Below are 13,746 nucleotides of genomic sequence, written 5' to 3'. Positions count from 1 at the left end.
TTACACCAACATTTAAAACAAAAAATAAAAAATGATCCCAAAAAACATCAGATTACGAATTAACTAACCTGTCTTTATGTATATAAAACACCAGAGATCAAATGATGTAGTCATTGCAATCTGCATCAGGAGAGCCGTCCGTCTGCCCGCCAGCTCCCAGATCAACTTCTCTGATTGGATGATGTGGCAGCAAAATTTAAAATTTTCAAAATCCAGCCTCTGCCGCTTATAAAATTTAAAATTATTCTTTTTTTGGTGAAGGCTGTACAATATACGGCCATACACATTGCTAGCTAAAAGCCTGCTGTCAATGTATTGTTTTATCTATATTCTACCCAGCTGGGAGTTTTATAAAAGCCTACAGGAAAGGAAAAATACACTTGCAACTAAAGAAATTTAAGAAAATAGACAAATCCCCTAATAAAGAGCGTTTTAGCTTGAAGAAAAAGAGATGTCAAGATCTGCTTAATGGCTAAAGACTACAGCACAACATGGATTAATCATGGTTGGTAGAAGCTGCTACAGAAAAATGCGTTGTTTATTCCATACAATACTATCACCTCTCTCATCTAGTAACACTTGAAACAAATCTAGCTGAAGGAGCAGCTGACCTTGATTATTTAGCCTCTGTTGTGATTAGAAGCTGTAGATTTTTAGCTCTAGACTTTTAGCATGCTCACCTAACTCTCACATTTCATTGCCTTATTAACTGTATTGTATTAGATTTCAGCCTTTTTTCAGCCTTTAACTCTCCAAGGATTCTTTCTGTAAATATTAGAATAACAGGGAATGGGGGGGGGGACTTCACCCCAAAATGTAGACTTTTTACTTTTCTTTTTTTTTTAAGGGGGCTTTAACACGTATGTCTTAAAACTGTAATGGTTCAGAAACTATAGCTGTTTAAAACCAGTGTGTCTCTTGAATGCCTACTCACAGAAAAATACTTTAGTATATTCTACTCTAAGTTGTCCTTTTTTTTTTTTACTGTTATGAAAAACTAAAAAAGTTTATTGTGTGTTTGTATTCCCTAACCTTTTGGTGCATTTACAGCCGCAAATCTTTTAGCGCACATCTGTACCAGCTGTGCACATCTCCCCTTCAGAGATACATACGTTCACACCGCAAGCAGCAGAGGCAGCAGAGCAGCTAGTTTCCATGCAAAGACAATGGTTGACGCGCATCTTGGTGCAACAAAAGGGCGTTTTGAGCAGCTGAAGCAGCGCGTCATGAGCTTCTGAGAACCTGACACGCACAAGGCGCTTCAGAAGCAGCAGCTGCTGGAGTTGGAAAACATTTTACTTTTTACATATCAAAGAAGCTGATCTGGGAGCTGGCAGGGAGACGAACACAGCGCTGCTGATGCTTATCGCTGTGATGGCTCCTCTGAAACACTTAACGCCTAAATTTATTTAAAATGTCGAAACCTGCTGGCAAAACCTATTCGATTTTATTAACCTGGTGCCTGCAGTTTGGATTACGTAGAGGCGTAATCCAAAGGAGGCGCATTCCTTACGACAGAGCACCGTCGGTGTACGGGGGTTGACAGCGAAATAATATTTGAAGGCAGGATGGTAATCTGGACGAACTGACTGCATGTGCAAAATGAAGCGGCACGCACGTTTTAGCTGCTCCCGCCGGGGGGCAATATGAATGTAGCGTTAGAGGACTGATTCTGTTGAATTTCCCATTATCATTATTATTCTTTCTATCATTTACTGCAGTGTTGATATCTTAGTGTTTTGCTGTTAGATAAACGATCTAGTCCAAAAGTGCGGAGCCTCTAAGGGTCCCAGCAGACATGCCCACACTGCTTTGCTAAGTTACAGACAATAGCCTGGTTCAGCAGCCAGTCAGTCATGTCTGTTTGGAGACAGATCGTTGACCCTGTTTAGCAACGACGCTTGTGTTTGTGATCATAAGTACACACTACCCATTTTCATAACTGTAGACCTGTATGTTGCATTTGGAAGTTCCACTTTTCCTCTTTTCTTTTTAATCGGGTTGATCTAACACGGAAACAGACGTTCTGTCCTGCTGAGCTGAGATGCAAATTGGATTAAGAGTTTATTTCAGTTAAGTTCTTTAATTCATCACTCAAGTGTAAAAATTTAGCATAGTTTGTGATGAATCTATAAGCAGATAAAAACTTTTTTTTTTTCCAACATGTTTTAAACCTACAATTTTTATTGCCTGAACTTTGAAACATATGACTTATCTTTTATTTAATTCTGGGAATCTATAAAAGTTAGAGTTGCTTTTTCCTTGTCGTTACATAAGCAGCCAAGATGTGGTTGTGTTGAAGGACAGTCGTCTTCACTGAACCAGTCGGTGCTGCTAAATGCCTCGGCTTTTCCAGATATACTTCAATCAGAGCTGCACAATTCATGCTGGAGGAAGGCGGGGAGTGACCACATCAGCTCAGTTTATTAATGGAATAGCAACTTATGACAAATACCTCCTTAAAGTGCTTCAAAACATGTTTAAAGTCTATCCAATTAAAAATAAAGATATAAAGTTAGTTTATTTATAATGGCATTAGGTAACAGGTTATCTTCTCAGGAAGCAGCTAATTGCTTCAGACTAACTTTGCAGCAATCCTTCATACTAAGCATGACTGGACGTTTTTAGGGGGCTGGAGCCGACAAACGGACAAAAAAAACGGAGTCACTGCGTAGAAGAGCGCTCTGTATTAAAGGAAGCACCTGTAGCACCTTCATCAGCTCTGACATTAGGCCCAATAAAGGCTAACGGAAATTAAACTGAACATAGATGAGGCTGATTACTCAGATTTCCTGTTTGAACATCTCCTCCTTAATTTTATCTCAAAAAAGTTATTTCAGTCTTTGGTTTACACTGCCAGGTATCGCTTCACACCTTTTACGTCACACCGTGTGACGAACTTTTTGCCGCCTGTGTTTTTTTTTTCTTCAGAAACGCTTGACCTGCGGCCCAATCTTTTGTTCGCCCTCAACTTTCTACTACTTCGGATGACATCAGTCGGCTCACATTTCACCGTGTCGTTTTTTTGCTCCTGCAGGTGGTTCTTTGGGAAGATTCCTCGAGCCAAAGCAGAGGAGATGCTAAACAAACAGAGGCACGACGGGGCGTTTCTCATCAGAGAGAGCGAGAGCGCACCAGGAGACTTCTCCCTCTCTGTGAAGTGAGTAGAAGCAGTCGGACGTCACACATCTGAGTCAGCTTCAGTTTTCCCTGAACTCAGATTTATATTCTCCTCGTACGATTGGATGATACGAGTCACATGGAGTATGGAAGCTTATAGCCTGCAGCAAAGATGCTTTCCTTTACAGCAGAGCTCTTTTATCTTTAGCTCTGTAGTTCTTCTGTTTGCTCGTTTCCTCTTATCACTCTTTTAGCGCTGAAAGCATAAATACCTCAAGGTAATTAATAACTTTTTCAGACAGTTAAACCAGACAGCATTCTGTAGGACGCTGTGAGCGTCCTGCTCCACCTGCTGTACATCTATCTACTCTAAATACAGCTGTAGGAGGTCCATTTCTGAGTAGCTTGAATATTTCCAAGCTTCTATGTTCATCCAGCTTTTCTCTTATTCAGGTTTGGAAATGATGTGCAGCATTTCAAGGTCCTCCGTGACGGAGCTGGAAAGTATTTCCTCTGGGTAGTGAAGTTCAACTCCCTCAACGAGCTGGTGGATTACCACCGCACGACTTCGGTCTCCCGCAATCAGCAGATCTTTCTGCGAGACATAGAGCAGATCACCCAGGTAAGAAACGACGCCACCATGAGGTCAACGCCTCGAGTTTTCAGTTGGAGGCAGTTCTTTGCAGTGACAGAAACAGACGGAGGATTGACGTATTTTCCCGTCTACCCGACTGACCGCTGTTGTCTGCATTTTAGTGTTAATTTTCTGTTCACTAAAACTAAAAACGACACTTCTCATGTATTTGTTTCCTTATATTTTGCAGTTTTCCAAGACTTTGTTGGTTTATTAAACATTAACCAAACGGGTTCAAGTTTATAATCAAAATAAAGAAAAAATGGAAACCGTTTCACTACATAAGAAAACATAAAAGACTCTGCTTTACCTTTTAAAAAAGGGGGGGGAAACTAAAGCTTTCGTGTAGTTTACTTATTAAGGCTGCAGCCTTGATATTTCTTGTGTCGTATTGAACCTAGATTCATCTCTGAGAGAGAAATGTCTGTCATGTTCTGCAAATGCCACAAGCCACAGAACGTTACCTGCAGCATGCACAGGCTCTGCATCAAGGCTCTACACGAACGTTTTGCTGTGGTCACACTGGTGCACCAATTTCTTTTTGTTTTGTTTTTTTATTCCCACAGTTTTACAGGTTTACTTTAGATGGTTCACTTGTAATCTGGTCAATATCAAAATCTTTATTTGAAGCACAATTCTTGTACAACTCAGTGGAAGTTCTTCACTGAGCTGAAATTTAAAGTTAAAGTTTCTCTTTGCAGCATCAAAATCATCCGTTGATCCTGTTTTAATGGAGGCACCATTCCACAGTTTTATTCACATCTTTAATGCAAAAACATTTCATTAAAGAAAGAAATCAAATGAGATGGTTGTTGTGGGTTTAGGACTAGCAGCTGGTGTTGTACTTCCTGCAGGTGTCTAAATCTCTGTTGTGCAGTTTTAGCTCCACCTCCGCAGATTCAAGATGAACTGCATTAAAAGGACAGAAAACACCCCTTAGGTTTCAGTGGCGGTTAGGCTGCAGGTTGCAAGGTTTAAGGACGGCAGCAGGGGAAGGCAGAGAGGAAACGATGATGCTGCAGGTAAGATGAGGGGGAAAGAGTGAGTGAGAGCAGCTTTGAGTGTGTTTTAGTCAGGATGGAGGGAGTATGACAGGGAAGTGTCAACTTCGTAGTAAAAACATATATATTTGATTTTTATTCTTAAAGAGGGATTGTACAAATGTACATAAGTAGAAGGTAAAAACCAAAGTGCAGTCACCTGGTTGGTTAGCCATGCATCTACCTGTAATCTTTATATAATCTCTTGATTCAGTTCCACCTTTGGGGGTTTTTTGGTTACAGGAGCCACAGGGATTCTGATAGAGCTGAAATTTAGTTCAGAGTCCCTTTTGGGATTTTCCCCGACGTCAGGAACGAAAGCGGCGTTGCTAAAAGCGGAAATTTCAGTTGATTAAAAGGCAGCGTTTAAACCCAGACCCTAGCTTCTGTGCAACACTAAAGGTCGTCTTCAATCCTCCCCAAGCAGAAACATCCAGGCCTGGTTCAATTCTCCCAAAGCATTTCTGATAGGACTTTAAAAAAAATATGGTGGTGGCAGCATCATGCTGTGGGATTCCCTTTCTACCAATTCTGGCTGCGGAGTTTTTTTTTTTTTTTTTTACTATTTGATATATTTGGAGTCCTTTTGGTTGGAAGTTACCAATTTAGGATTTTGGAGGCAGGTTGAGCATTTTTACTAAAATGCGTCCAATTTTTTTAAAATGAGCATTTTCCCTCCACCTAACTTTCTCTCTATCCTTTCTTTCTTCCCCTCCAGCACCCGACGTACGTTCAAGCGCTCTTCGACTTTGACCCCCAGGAGGAAGGCGAGCTCGGGTTCAGACGCGGCGACTTCATTCAAGTCCTGGACAACTCTGACCCCAACTGGTGGAAAGGAGGCTGCCACGGCCAAACGGGCATGTTCCCCCGCAACTACGTCACACCTGTCAACCGGAACATGTAAAAAAAAAAAAAGAAAAGGAAAAAGTTCTGACCAACACAACAGCTTAACCATCACCACCATCATTATCACCACCGTTCTTGATCTCATCCTCCCAACCATCCAACCCACCCTCCACCTCTCTGGGCCATCCCACGGGGATACAAATAAAACAAGAAGAAGGCAAATAACTGAAATAGACAAAGAGAGAAAACAGGAGTAAGAGCTGCCGTAGGCGTAGCTATGTGGGCGGCAGCAGAGCAAAACCCGACCTCCATCCGCGCTGAGAAAGTTCACCTCCCTGCTGAACGCCTCGGCGAGGACTGAGCTGTCCTGAGGGAAATAAAAACACAGGAGAAAAAAAAAAAAACTAAAGCATAGAGCACCAACCGTGAAGATAACCAAATGATCGAACCGCTCCCACAGCTGCTTCTGTCTTCTCAACTTCTTAACATTCTGCCTGTTTTTTTTTTCCTTTTTACTTCTCTGCCGCATGTCGTTCGAATCACGTCAGTGAATCCTCTACCAATAAACCGTAACTTGTTTTAAAGAAAAATGGAAAATAAAAAAGAATTAAAAAAAAAAAACTTTTAAAAAATGTAAAGAAAATAAAATAAAAAAAAGAGGAGTGATGCCAACTTTTCCATCACAGCTAGTTTCCATGTTTAAGACCATCGGCATGTGAGCATTGTACATCAGTTGTCGGCTTTATAAATGAATCACGTATAGAGAGAATCCATTTTTTAAAGAATATATATTATATATTTGTATGTTTGTCTGTTTTACCTCTTCACAAGTTTTTTTTTTTTTTCAATTTGTAAATTATGTTCAATCTTCTGTTAGCCTATAAAAGACCTAGTAGCTCTAGAATGTGATAATTGTCAACTTTATTTCTTTTGGTTTATCCAAGCTCTCTTGGATGATGACATTTAAGGCTTCATAACTTCCAATTTGAGAAGATTTTTTTTATTTTTTTTTTTTTTTTGTCTACCATGCAAGTAAAGTTAGTTATCTGAAAGAATCAGAAGGCTAATAATGACCAGCAAGATGAGCCGTCGGTGCTGATAAAGCCAGCTACCTTAACGCAGCCGCCGCTGTTCAGCCGCCTGCACCTACAGACAAACATGAGGGAAGCCCGCTGGGAGAGCTGAACCACACAAGGGATTTCAAAAGACATGCTGAAAAATAGTGTTGTCAATATTCGTTTAGAGGGAGTGGGTCCGTACGGACGTGTACAGGTAGTTAACGGTCATGTTTAGACACATTCAATGCATGCATTAGCGGACACTCTGTAAGCAACAAAGGGGCCTAGTTTGGATAATCACACTGTGTGAGCGCCGGTGCAGACCTGCAGGCTTACAATTCGTAAAACTGAGATTGTTTTTTTTTTTGTTTTTTTTCGTTTTGTTGTTTTTTTTTTTTTTATCCTAAAAGTTGAGAGATCAGCTAAAATAATGTAAACGACTTTAGTTTTTGTGTTCAGTGTGGCGTGTGGTCAAGCACTTTCTCTGTTTTGTTTTTTTATTTACAACTTTTCGTCCGTTCCAGTGCGTGTTGTTTTCAGTTTGTTTTCTCCTTCTTTTGTTTCTGTTTCTTGTTCTCTCTGGATAGTGCCTTTCTCTCTGGTGTTTCAGTGTCTCCGATCTGCTACTTTGAGCCCCCCCGTCCCACCCCCGTCCTATGCTGGGGGGATCTGCCGGTCCTGTAATGATGATAAATGTAAATAATCCAAGATGTCCCATCTGATAAAACTCAGCCTCCTCCTCCCTTTGTCGGCCCACCTTCACCTTTTGCCCCAACAACAAAGAACTGTTGTGTCTCTCTCCTTGTCTTACCTAATGACACTGTTTTTTTTTTTTTGCTTTTTTTTATTTTATTTGCGTTTTTGTTTTCAATTAATAAAATGCAATTATTAAAAAAGACGGTCGTCTTCTTTTTGTGTTTTTTTTTTTTTTCTGCCGTGGGCCCCAAGTGTGGAGCACCCCAGAGAGGGGGTACAGTGTGTTTTCAGGGGTTATGGTAGAAGTCAATTTATATAGATACATTTCTTTAACCCTTTATAGGGCAAGTTACAGTTTTTGATCACTTGCATACAACTTACAGATGGAGTTCCCCCTGTGAGGTCTAGAAGCACAAGATCTACATCCAACCATTCAGCAAAGATCCTGCTACATGGCTGTACATCTTAGTTTGGCATTTGACCAATTATTTGAGCCCTTCAATGATATATTATCTACAGTAAATTAAGTTGGGGGGGGGAAAGTTAAAGTAAAGGAAAAAAAATCGAATTGAAAAGTTAAAAGGTAAAGTTCAAAAGTTAATAATCCTAGTTATTATTTATATTTAGGTTTATACACTAAAAAATGTAAGTGCCCATATCAGCATTAATGCCTCTAAGGTTATGTTGTACCAAAATATGTTTCTTTCACTTTTTTTATTTTCTTAATAGTAGGGCAAGTTGGCGTATCTTATTACATTGATTTTTGCCATCAAAATATCCATATTTTTTGAAAGTTACAAAGGTAATAATAAGGTCTTGTCCTGGATTCCAAATAACACCATTGGCTTGAAATTTTGATTTTCAAAGTATTTCACAGAGTGCCCTATAAAGGGTTAAAAAAATATCGATTGCAATGAAGAATTCTGTTACACAGTAAAAAATAATCAGTTTAACTAAAGATAAATACACTATAGATGGGAGTTTTGTGAATTAAATTAGATTAGATTAGATTATTATTATTAGATTCAACTTTATTGTCATTACACAGGTACAGGTTCAAGGCAACGAAATGCAGTTTAGGTCTAACCAGAAGTGCAATAGCAGCAAGTGCAGGAAAAATAATGGTTCCATAAATATAAGACATAGGTTTCTACTGAATGAGTATAGAGATGAATACCATTAGAAATAATGAATATAATATATAGATCACTAGTGTTATGAACTAAATTTACAGCCGGATATGTATTGAATATAATATACAGGTGGATGTTACTATAAAAAGGGTTTTTACAGTTATGTACACTAGCATATATACAGATGGGTTTTACTATAAAATGAATAAATAAAGTTTGGACAGAAGCTATCTACAGGTGCTGGTCATAAAATTAGAATATCATGAAAAAGTAGATTGATTTCAGTAATTCCATTTAAAAAGTGAAACTTGTATATTATATTCATACATTACATACAAACTCATATATTTCAGATGTTTATTTTGTTTAATTTTGATGATTACAAATGACAACAAATGAAAATCTCAAATTCATCATATCAGAAAATTAGAATATTACTGAAGACCAATAAAAACAAAGGATTTATAGAAATGTTGGCCAACTGAAAAGTATGAACATGAAAAGTATGAGCATGTACAGCACTCAGTATTTAGTTGGGCCTCCTTTGGCCTGTATTACTGCAGCAATGCGGCGTGGCATGGAGTCGATCAGTCTGTGGCACTGCTCAGGTGTTATGATAGCCCAGGTTGCTCTAATAGTGGCTTTTAGCTCTTCTGAATTGTTGGGTCTGGTGTATTGCATCTTCTTCTTCACAATACCCCATAGATTTTCTATGGGGTTAAGGTCAGGAGAGTTTGCTGGCCAATTAAGAACAGGGATACCATGGTCCTTCAACCAGGTACTGGTAGCTTTGGCACTGTGTGCAGGTGCCAAGTCCTGTTGGAAAATGAAATCTGCATCTCCAAAAAGTTGGTCAGCTGCAGGAAGCATGAAGTGCTCTAAAACTTCCTGGTATGTGGCTGCGTTGACCCTGGACCTCAGAAAACACAATGGACCAACACCAGCAGATGACATGGCACCCCAAACCATCACTGACTGTGGAAACTTTACACTGGACTTCAAGCAACGTGGATGAAGTGCCTCTCTTCTTTTCCTCCAGACTCTGGGACCTTGATTTCCAAAGGAAATGCAAAATTTACTTTCATCAGAGAACATGACTTTGGACCACTCACCAGCAGTCCAGTCCTGTTTCTCTTTAGCCCAGGCAAGACGCTTCTGACGCTGTCTGTGGTTCAAGAGTGGCTTGACACAAGGAATGCGACAGCAGAAACCCATGTCTTTCATACGTCTGTGTGTGGTGGTTCTTGAAGCACTCACTCCAGCTGCAGTCCACTCTTTGTGAATCTCCCCCACATTTTTGAATGGGTTTTGTTTCACAATCCTCTCCAGGGTGCGGTTATCTCTCTTGCTTGTACACTTTTTTCGACCACATCTTTTCCTTCCCTTCGCCTCTCTATTAATGTGCTTGGACACTGAGCTCTGTGAACAGCCAGCCTCTTTAGCGATGACCTTTTGTGTCTTGCCCTCCTTGTGCAAGGTGTCGATGGTCGTCTTTTGGACAACTGTCAAGTCAGCAGTCTTCCCCATGATTGTGTAGCCTATAGAACTAGACTGAAAGACCATTTAAAGGCTTTTGCAGGTGGTTTGAGTTAATTAGCTGATTAGAGTGTGGCACCAGGGGCCATCAATTTTGAACCTTTTCACAATATTCTAATTTTCTGATATGATGAATTTGATATTTTCATTTGATGTCATTTGTAATCATCAAAATTAAACAAAATAAACATCTGAAATATATGAGTTTGTATGTAATGTATGAATATAATATACAAGTTTCACTTTTTAAATGGAATTACTGAAATCAATCTACTTTTTCATGATATTCTAATTTTATGACCAGCACCTGTATATGAAAGTGCAGTGGAAGGCAATTGCATATTACAGGTAAAGTACATTATTGCAAATGTGTATGTAAACAATTGGTACTGAATAAACAGTCGGCAGTGCAAATCAATAATCGGTCAAAGTGAGTTGCTTTGCACTGCCGACTATTGATTATTGTGCATTTTATAATATTCACTAAAGTTTTCTTCATTCAACAGAAAGGTTGATTTAGGGGTGTGAAAACTTTATTGTAAACTAAAGGGGGGACATCTAGACAAGTCTGGGGAAACCACCAGGCTTGCGTTAGATTATCATGTTCAGAATAAATCAAAAGAGCAACAGTTATCTGGTTCACTTTTCAAATATATGTTTATTACACTTTTATCATTTAGATCAGCAGCTACTTGATAAGCAGAGTGATACGTCACACATCAACCACAAAGCTGTAGGTGTATTTTTTTCAACATATTAGTATAAAAGAAATGATTATAATAGAAACTGGCTTATGGTTTTAGGGATTAATTTGTAGTTGCGTCATTTATAGCGTGAGGCATTCTGGATTAAACCATTGGCTCAAGAAAAAAATTATTTTTATATTTTTTGCTTTGTAAAGATGAAATATATCCATCACATGTTTAATGTAATATAAATCAATATTAAAATTCAATCATTAATGACTGGTTGAACCTCTTTAGGTTCCTTTTTATTTTTTATCTCTCAATGGTGGATCTGTGGTGCATTCATGTCCCATACGGTATGGAGTGAAATTTGTTCCAATATAATTGAAAGCAAAGAACACAAAATCTAAACTTTAAAAAACATCATTTTAAAAAAAAAAAAGCTTTTGAGAATAATTAGATTATGCAAAAAGTATTTTTTTTCTGGTTGACTTGGGCCCCGTCCACACGAAGCCAAACCCTGGCCTAAACGCACACATTTTTCACCAAACCAGCCTCTCATCCATACGAAGCCGGCGTTTCGGGGGTCTGTAAACGATCTTTTTTTTATTAAGCCTTCAGAGTGGGAAGATTTTGAAACGCCGTTTTCGCGTTTCCATCTTTAAGCTCTAACCGCATCTTTTTTCTTACACTTGTGCCTCATAGCGTCGCATCGAAACACGCATGCGCGACACAGTATCACAACAACAATGGCGCCGTACTGTGTTGAATGGTTGCTGCTCATGCTATTCACCCTGCTGTCAGGTTTACAACAGAATCTTCTTCTTCTGGAATATCTCCAGGAAGAACAGAGCAATATCGACGACATAGTTCAGCACCTGAATTTAACTGAACCACGAAAATGGAACTGCAGGGCCATTTTCCGGTTTGGTTGTTGTATAAATATTACTGCGCATGCCCAACACTTTGTTGCCTGTTTTCGCCTATTTTTGCTTTGGCACCACAGCGCCACTTACAGGCCTGGCATACATATTTTCAGCGTTTTCATGCATTCGTGTGGTCGATCACATTTATTTTACATCTCCGTCTTTACGACAAACGTTCTGGAAAATATTAGCGTTTCGTGTTCGTTTTGACTTCGTGTGGACGGGGCCTTGTTCTGTTCAGATTTTATTAAGCAAATTTTCCTCTCTATACTTCTGTGTGGTCTGTGCTTGGAACTCATAGAGATTAGCCTGCTCTGCGTTTACGTTAGCAACAGCCTTTCTATTGGTCAGTGAACAGATCAGCCAGAGGGTGAAATCAGTAAAAGGGGATTTTAATCCCTTAAAAATATTTTAAAAAGCGAAATATCAAAACTTTGACATATACCGGTAAGCTGAAAAGAAGTTAAATCTGTTGGGAAAAAAGCAACTGTAAAACTTTTGGTTGATCTTTTTCTCATACGAAATTACACTCAACTTTTTTGATTGAAAATGTTTTCATTTTCAAGTTCACGTTCCATTTTTGAAATCCCTTCTTCAAATGTCATCTTTAAAATGCCTACCCTGCTTTCACTAATACTGGAACAAATGTATTTCCGTATCGGAAGTTACGCTGAATAAACGGCTCGCTCCGTCATAGCCTCAGTCATTTATCTAATTTCATATCTAAACGTTCTCCATTGGTGCCATGAGCCGGTGGCCTTTTCACTCAGCAAACTGATGCAGGAAAAAAAAGTTGAGTGTGGTTTAAAATTAGTTTCTTACAGTTATTTTCTGTCATGTTTTATTCTTAACACTAAAGGATTGATACATTACACTTTGAACATCTGGGGTTTCCCTAAAACTCAGCACCGGATGTTGATGCATTCACACGTCTAAATCCTCCTTCAGGTAATGCCCTATGTGACACTGAAGAATGTACCTGATTTTCTGAAACTAGAAGAGGATATTTCTTGTCTTTTGGATGCAGATGTGCACCGGGACAGCAGATCTAAAGAGGAAACTGATTTCATTTCTGCAAAAGGAGATTGCATTGCTCTGCATGCAGCATGCAGCTGCAAGCCCTGCAGTATGTTAAACAGGAGACCAGGCAGAGTCTGCAGCTCTGCAGGCCCCACATGTTAGTTCTCAACAATCTGGAGCCTCCTCTCTGCCATTTTTGCTGCTGTCCGATTCAAACAGCGTTTTGGTTACATCAGTGCTGCTGTCCTCTTTGTGGCCCTCTCAACTGGAATTATCCAATGTGTTCTGGGTCTGAAGGATGTCATGCTGCCCGAGTGCATCTATTCAACCAAATGGATGAAGTCAGTCACACTGCAGCCTATGCGATTTAAATCAAAGCCTTTTATTTCCCCTTGCTGAATGTGTCTAAAATGCAGGGTGCAGCACAGAGTGCAAAGATGCCCTTTTCTAAAGTCTGAGGCTAAAGTACTATTTCTGCCTCAGGCGTCTGATGAAGCTGCCATATGGTGCTGCTATAGAAGTCGACAGCAAGGCTTTAAAACCCTCAGCCTCCCATTCGTTGGTGACATGTTATGATGATTTGAGGATTTGCAAGTTCAGAGTTCAGCAGATTATTATCACTGTGTGAACCAGTGCTCTTTCTGTGCCCCTTTTTACATCATTAAGTGTGCTGCTTATTTTTTTTTATGGGGAAAATAAAGTGTTTTGTTATGAAACCAGACTCTTGGTATGCCTTAACATCAGTAAATTAGAGATGAAGTCTTTTTTTGTTTGCTCGTTTGCAGATTATAACCCAATATCCCTGCTTACATGGTTCAACCTTAGGCATGTTACAACAACAAACCAGGTTAATTTGTTTGGATTTTCATGTTATAGAACAGTTTGAATAAGAATATAAGAAAAATCATAAGAAAATATTATTTTTTTTGTTGTTCTTTGTACATTTTTTCCATTAAACATCTGAAAAGTGTGGCGTGCATTTTTTTTAATCTCCCTTTAAAGTCGTAGGGAAGCAGCTATTCCTACCGTTGTTTTTCCGAATTCTCCCAAG

At 39.2% G+C, this 13,746-nt stretch overlaps 1 protein-coding gene across 1 annotated transcript in view; it reads left to right on the top strand.

Moving 5' to 3' along the window:
• The window catches only part of grb2b (growth factor receptor-bound protein 2b), a 35,468-nt gene extending 29,402 nt beyond the window's left edge, over positions 1 to 6,066 (top strand). Inside the window, exons 4-6 of the mRNA XM_038306302.1 lie at positions 3,038 to 3,160; positions 3,574 to 3,742; positions 5,513 to 6,066. Coding sequence (XP_038162230.1) covers positions 3,038 to 3,160; positions 3,574 to 3,742; positions 5,513 to 5,698 — 478 coding nt within the window. The 3' untranslated portion in view covers positions 5,699 to 6,066. The remainder of the gene's footprint in view (positions 1 to 3,037; positions 3,161 to 3,573; positions 3,743 to 5,512) is intronic.
• Positions 6,067 to 13,746: the final 7,680 nt, after the last annotated feature.

The sequence above is a fragment of the Cyprinodon tularosa genome, unplaced genomic scaffold, assembly GCF_016077235.1.
Source record: "Cyprinodon tularosa strain WSP-4 unplaced genomic scaffold, ASM1607723v1 ctg579, whole genome shotgun sequence".
In the NCBI taxonomy this organism is placed as follows: Eukaryota; Metazoa; Chordata; class Actinopteri; order Cyprinodontiformes; family Cyprinodontidae; genus Cyprinodon; species Cyprinodon tularosa.
This window is presented reverse-complemented; position numbering and strand designations above follow the sequence as displayed.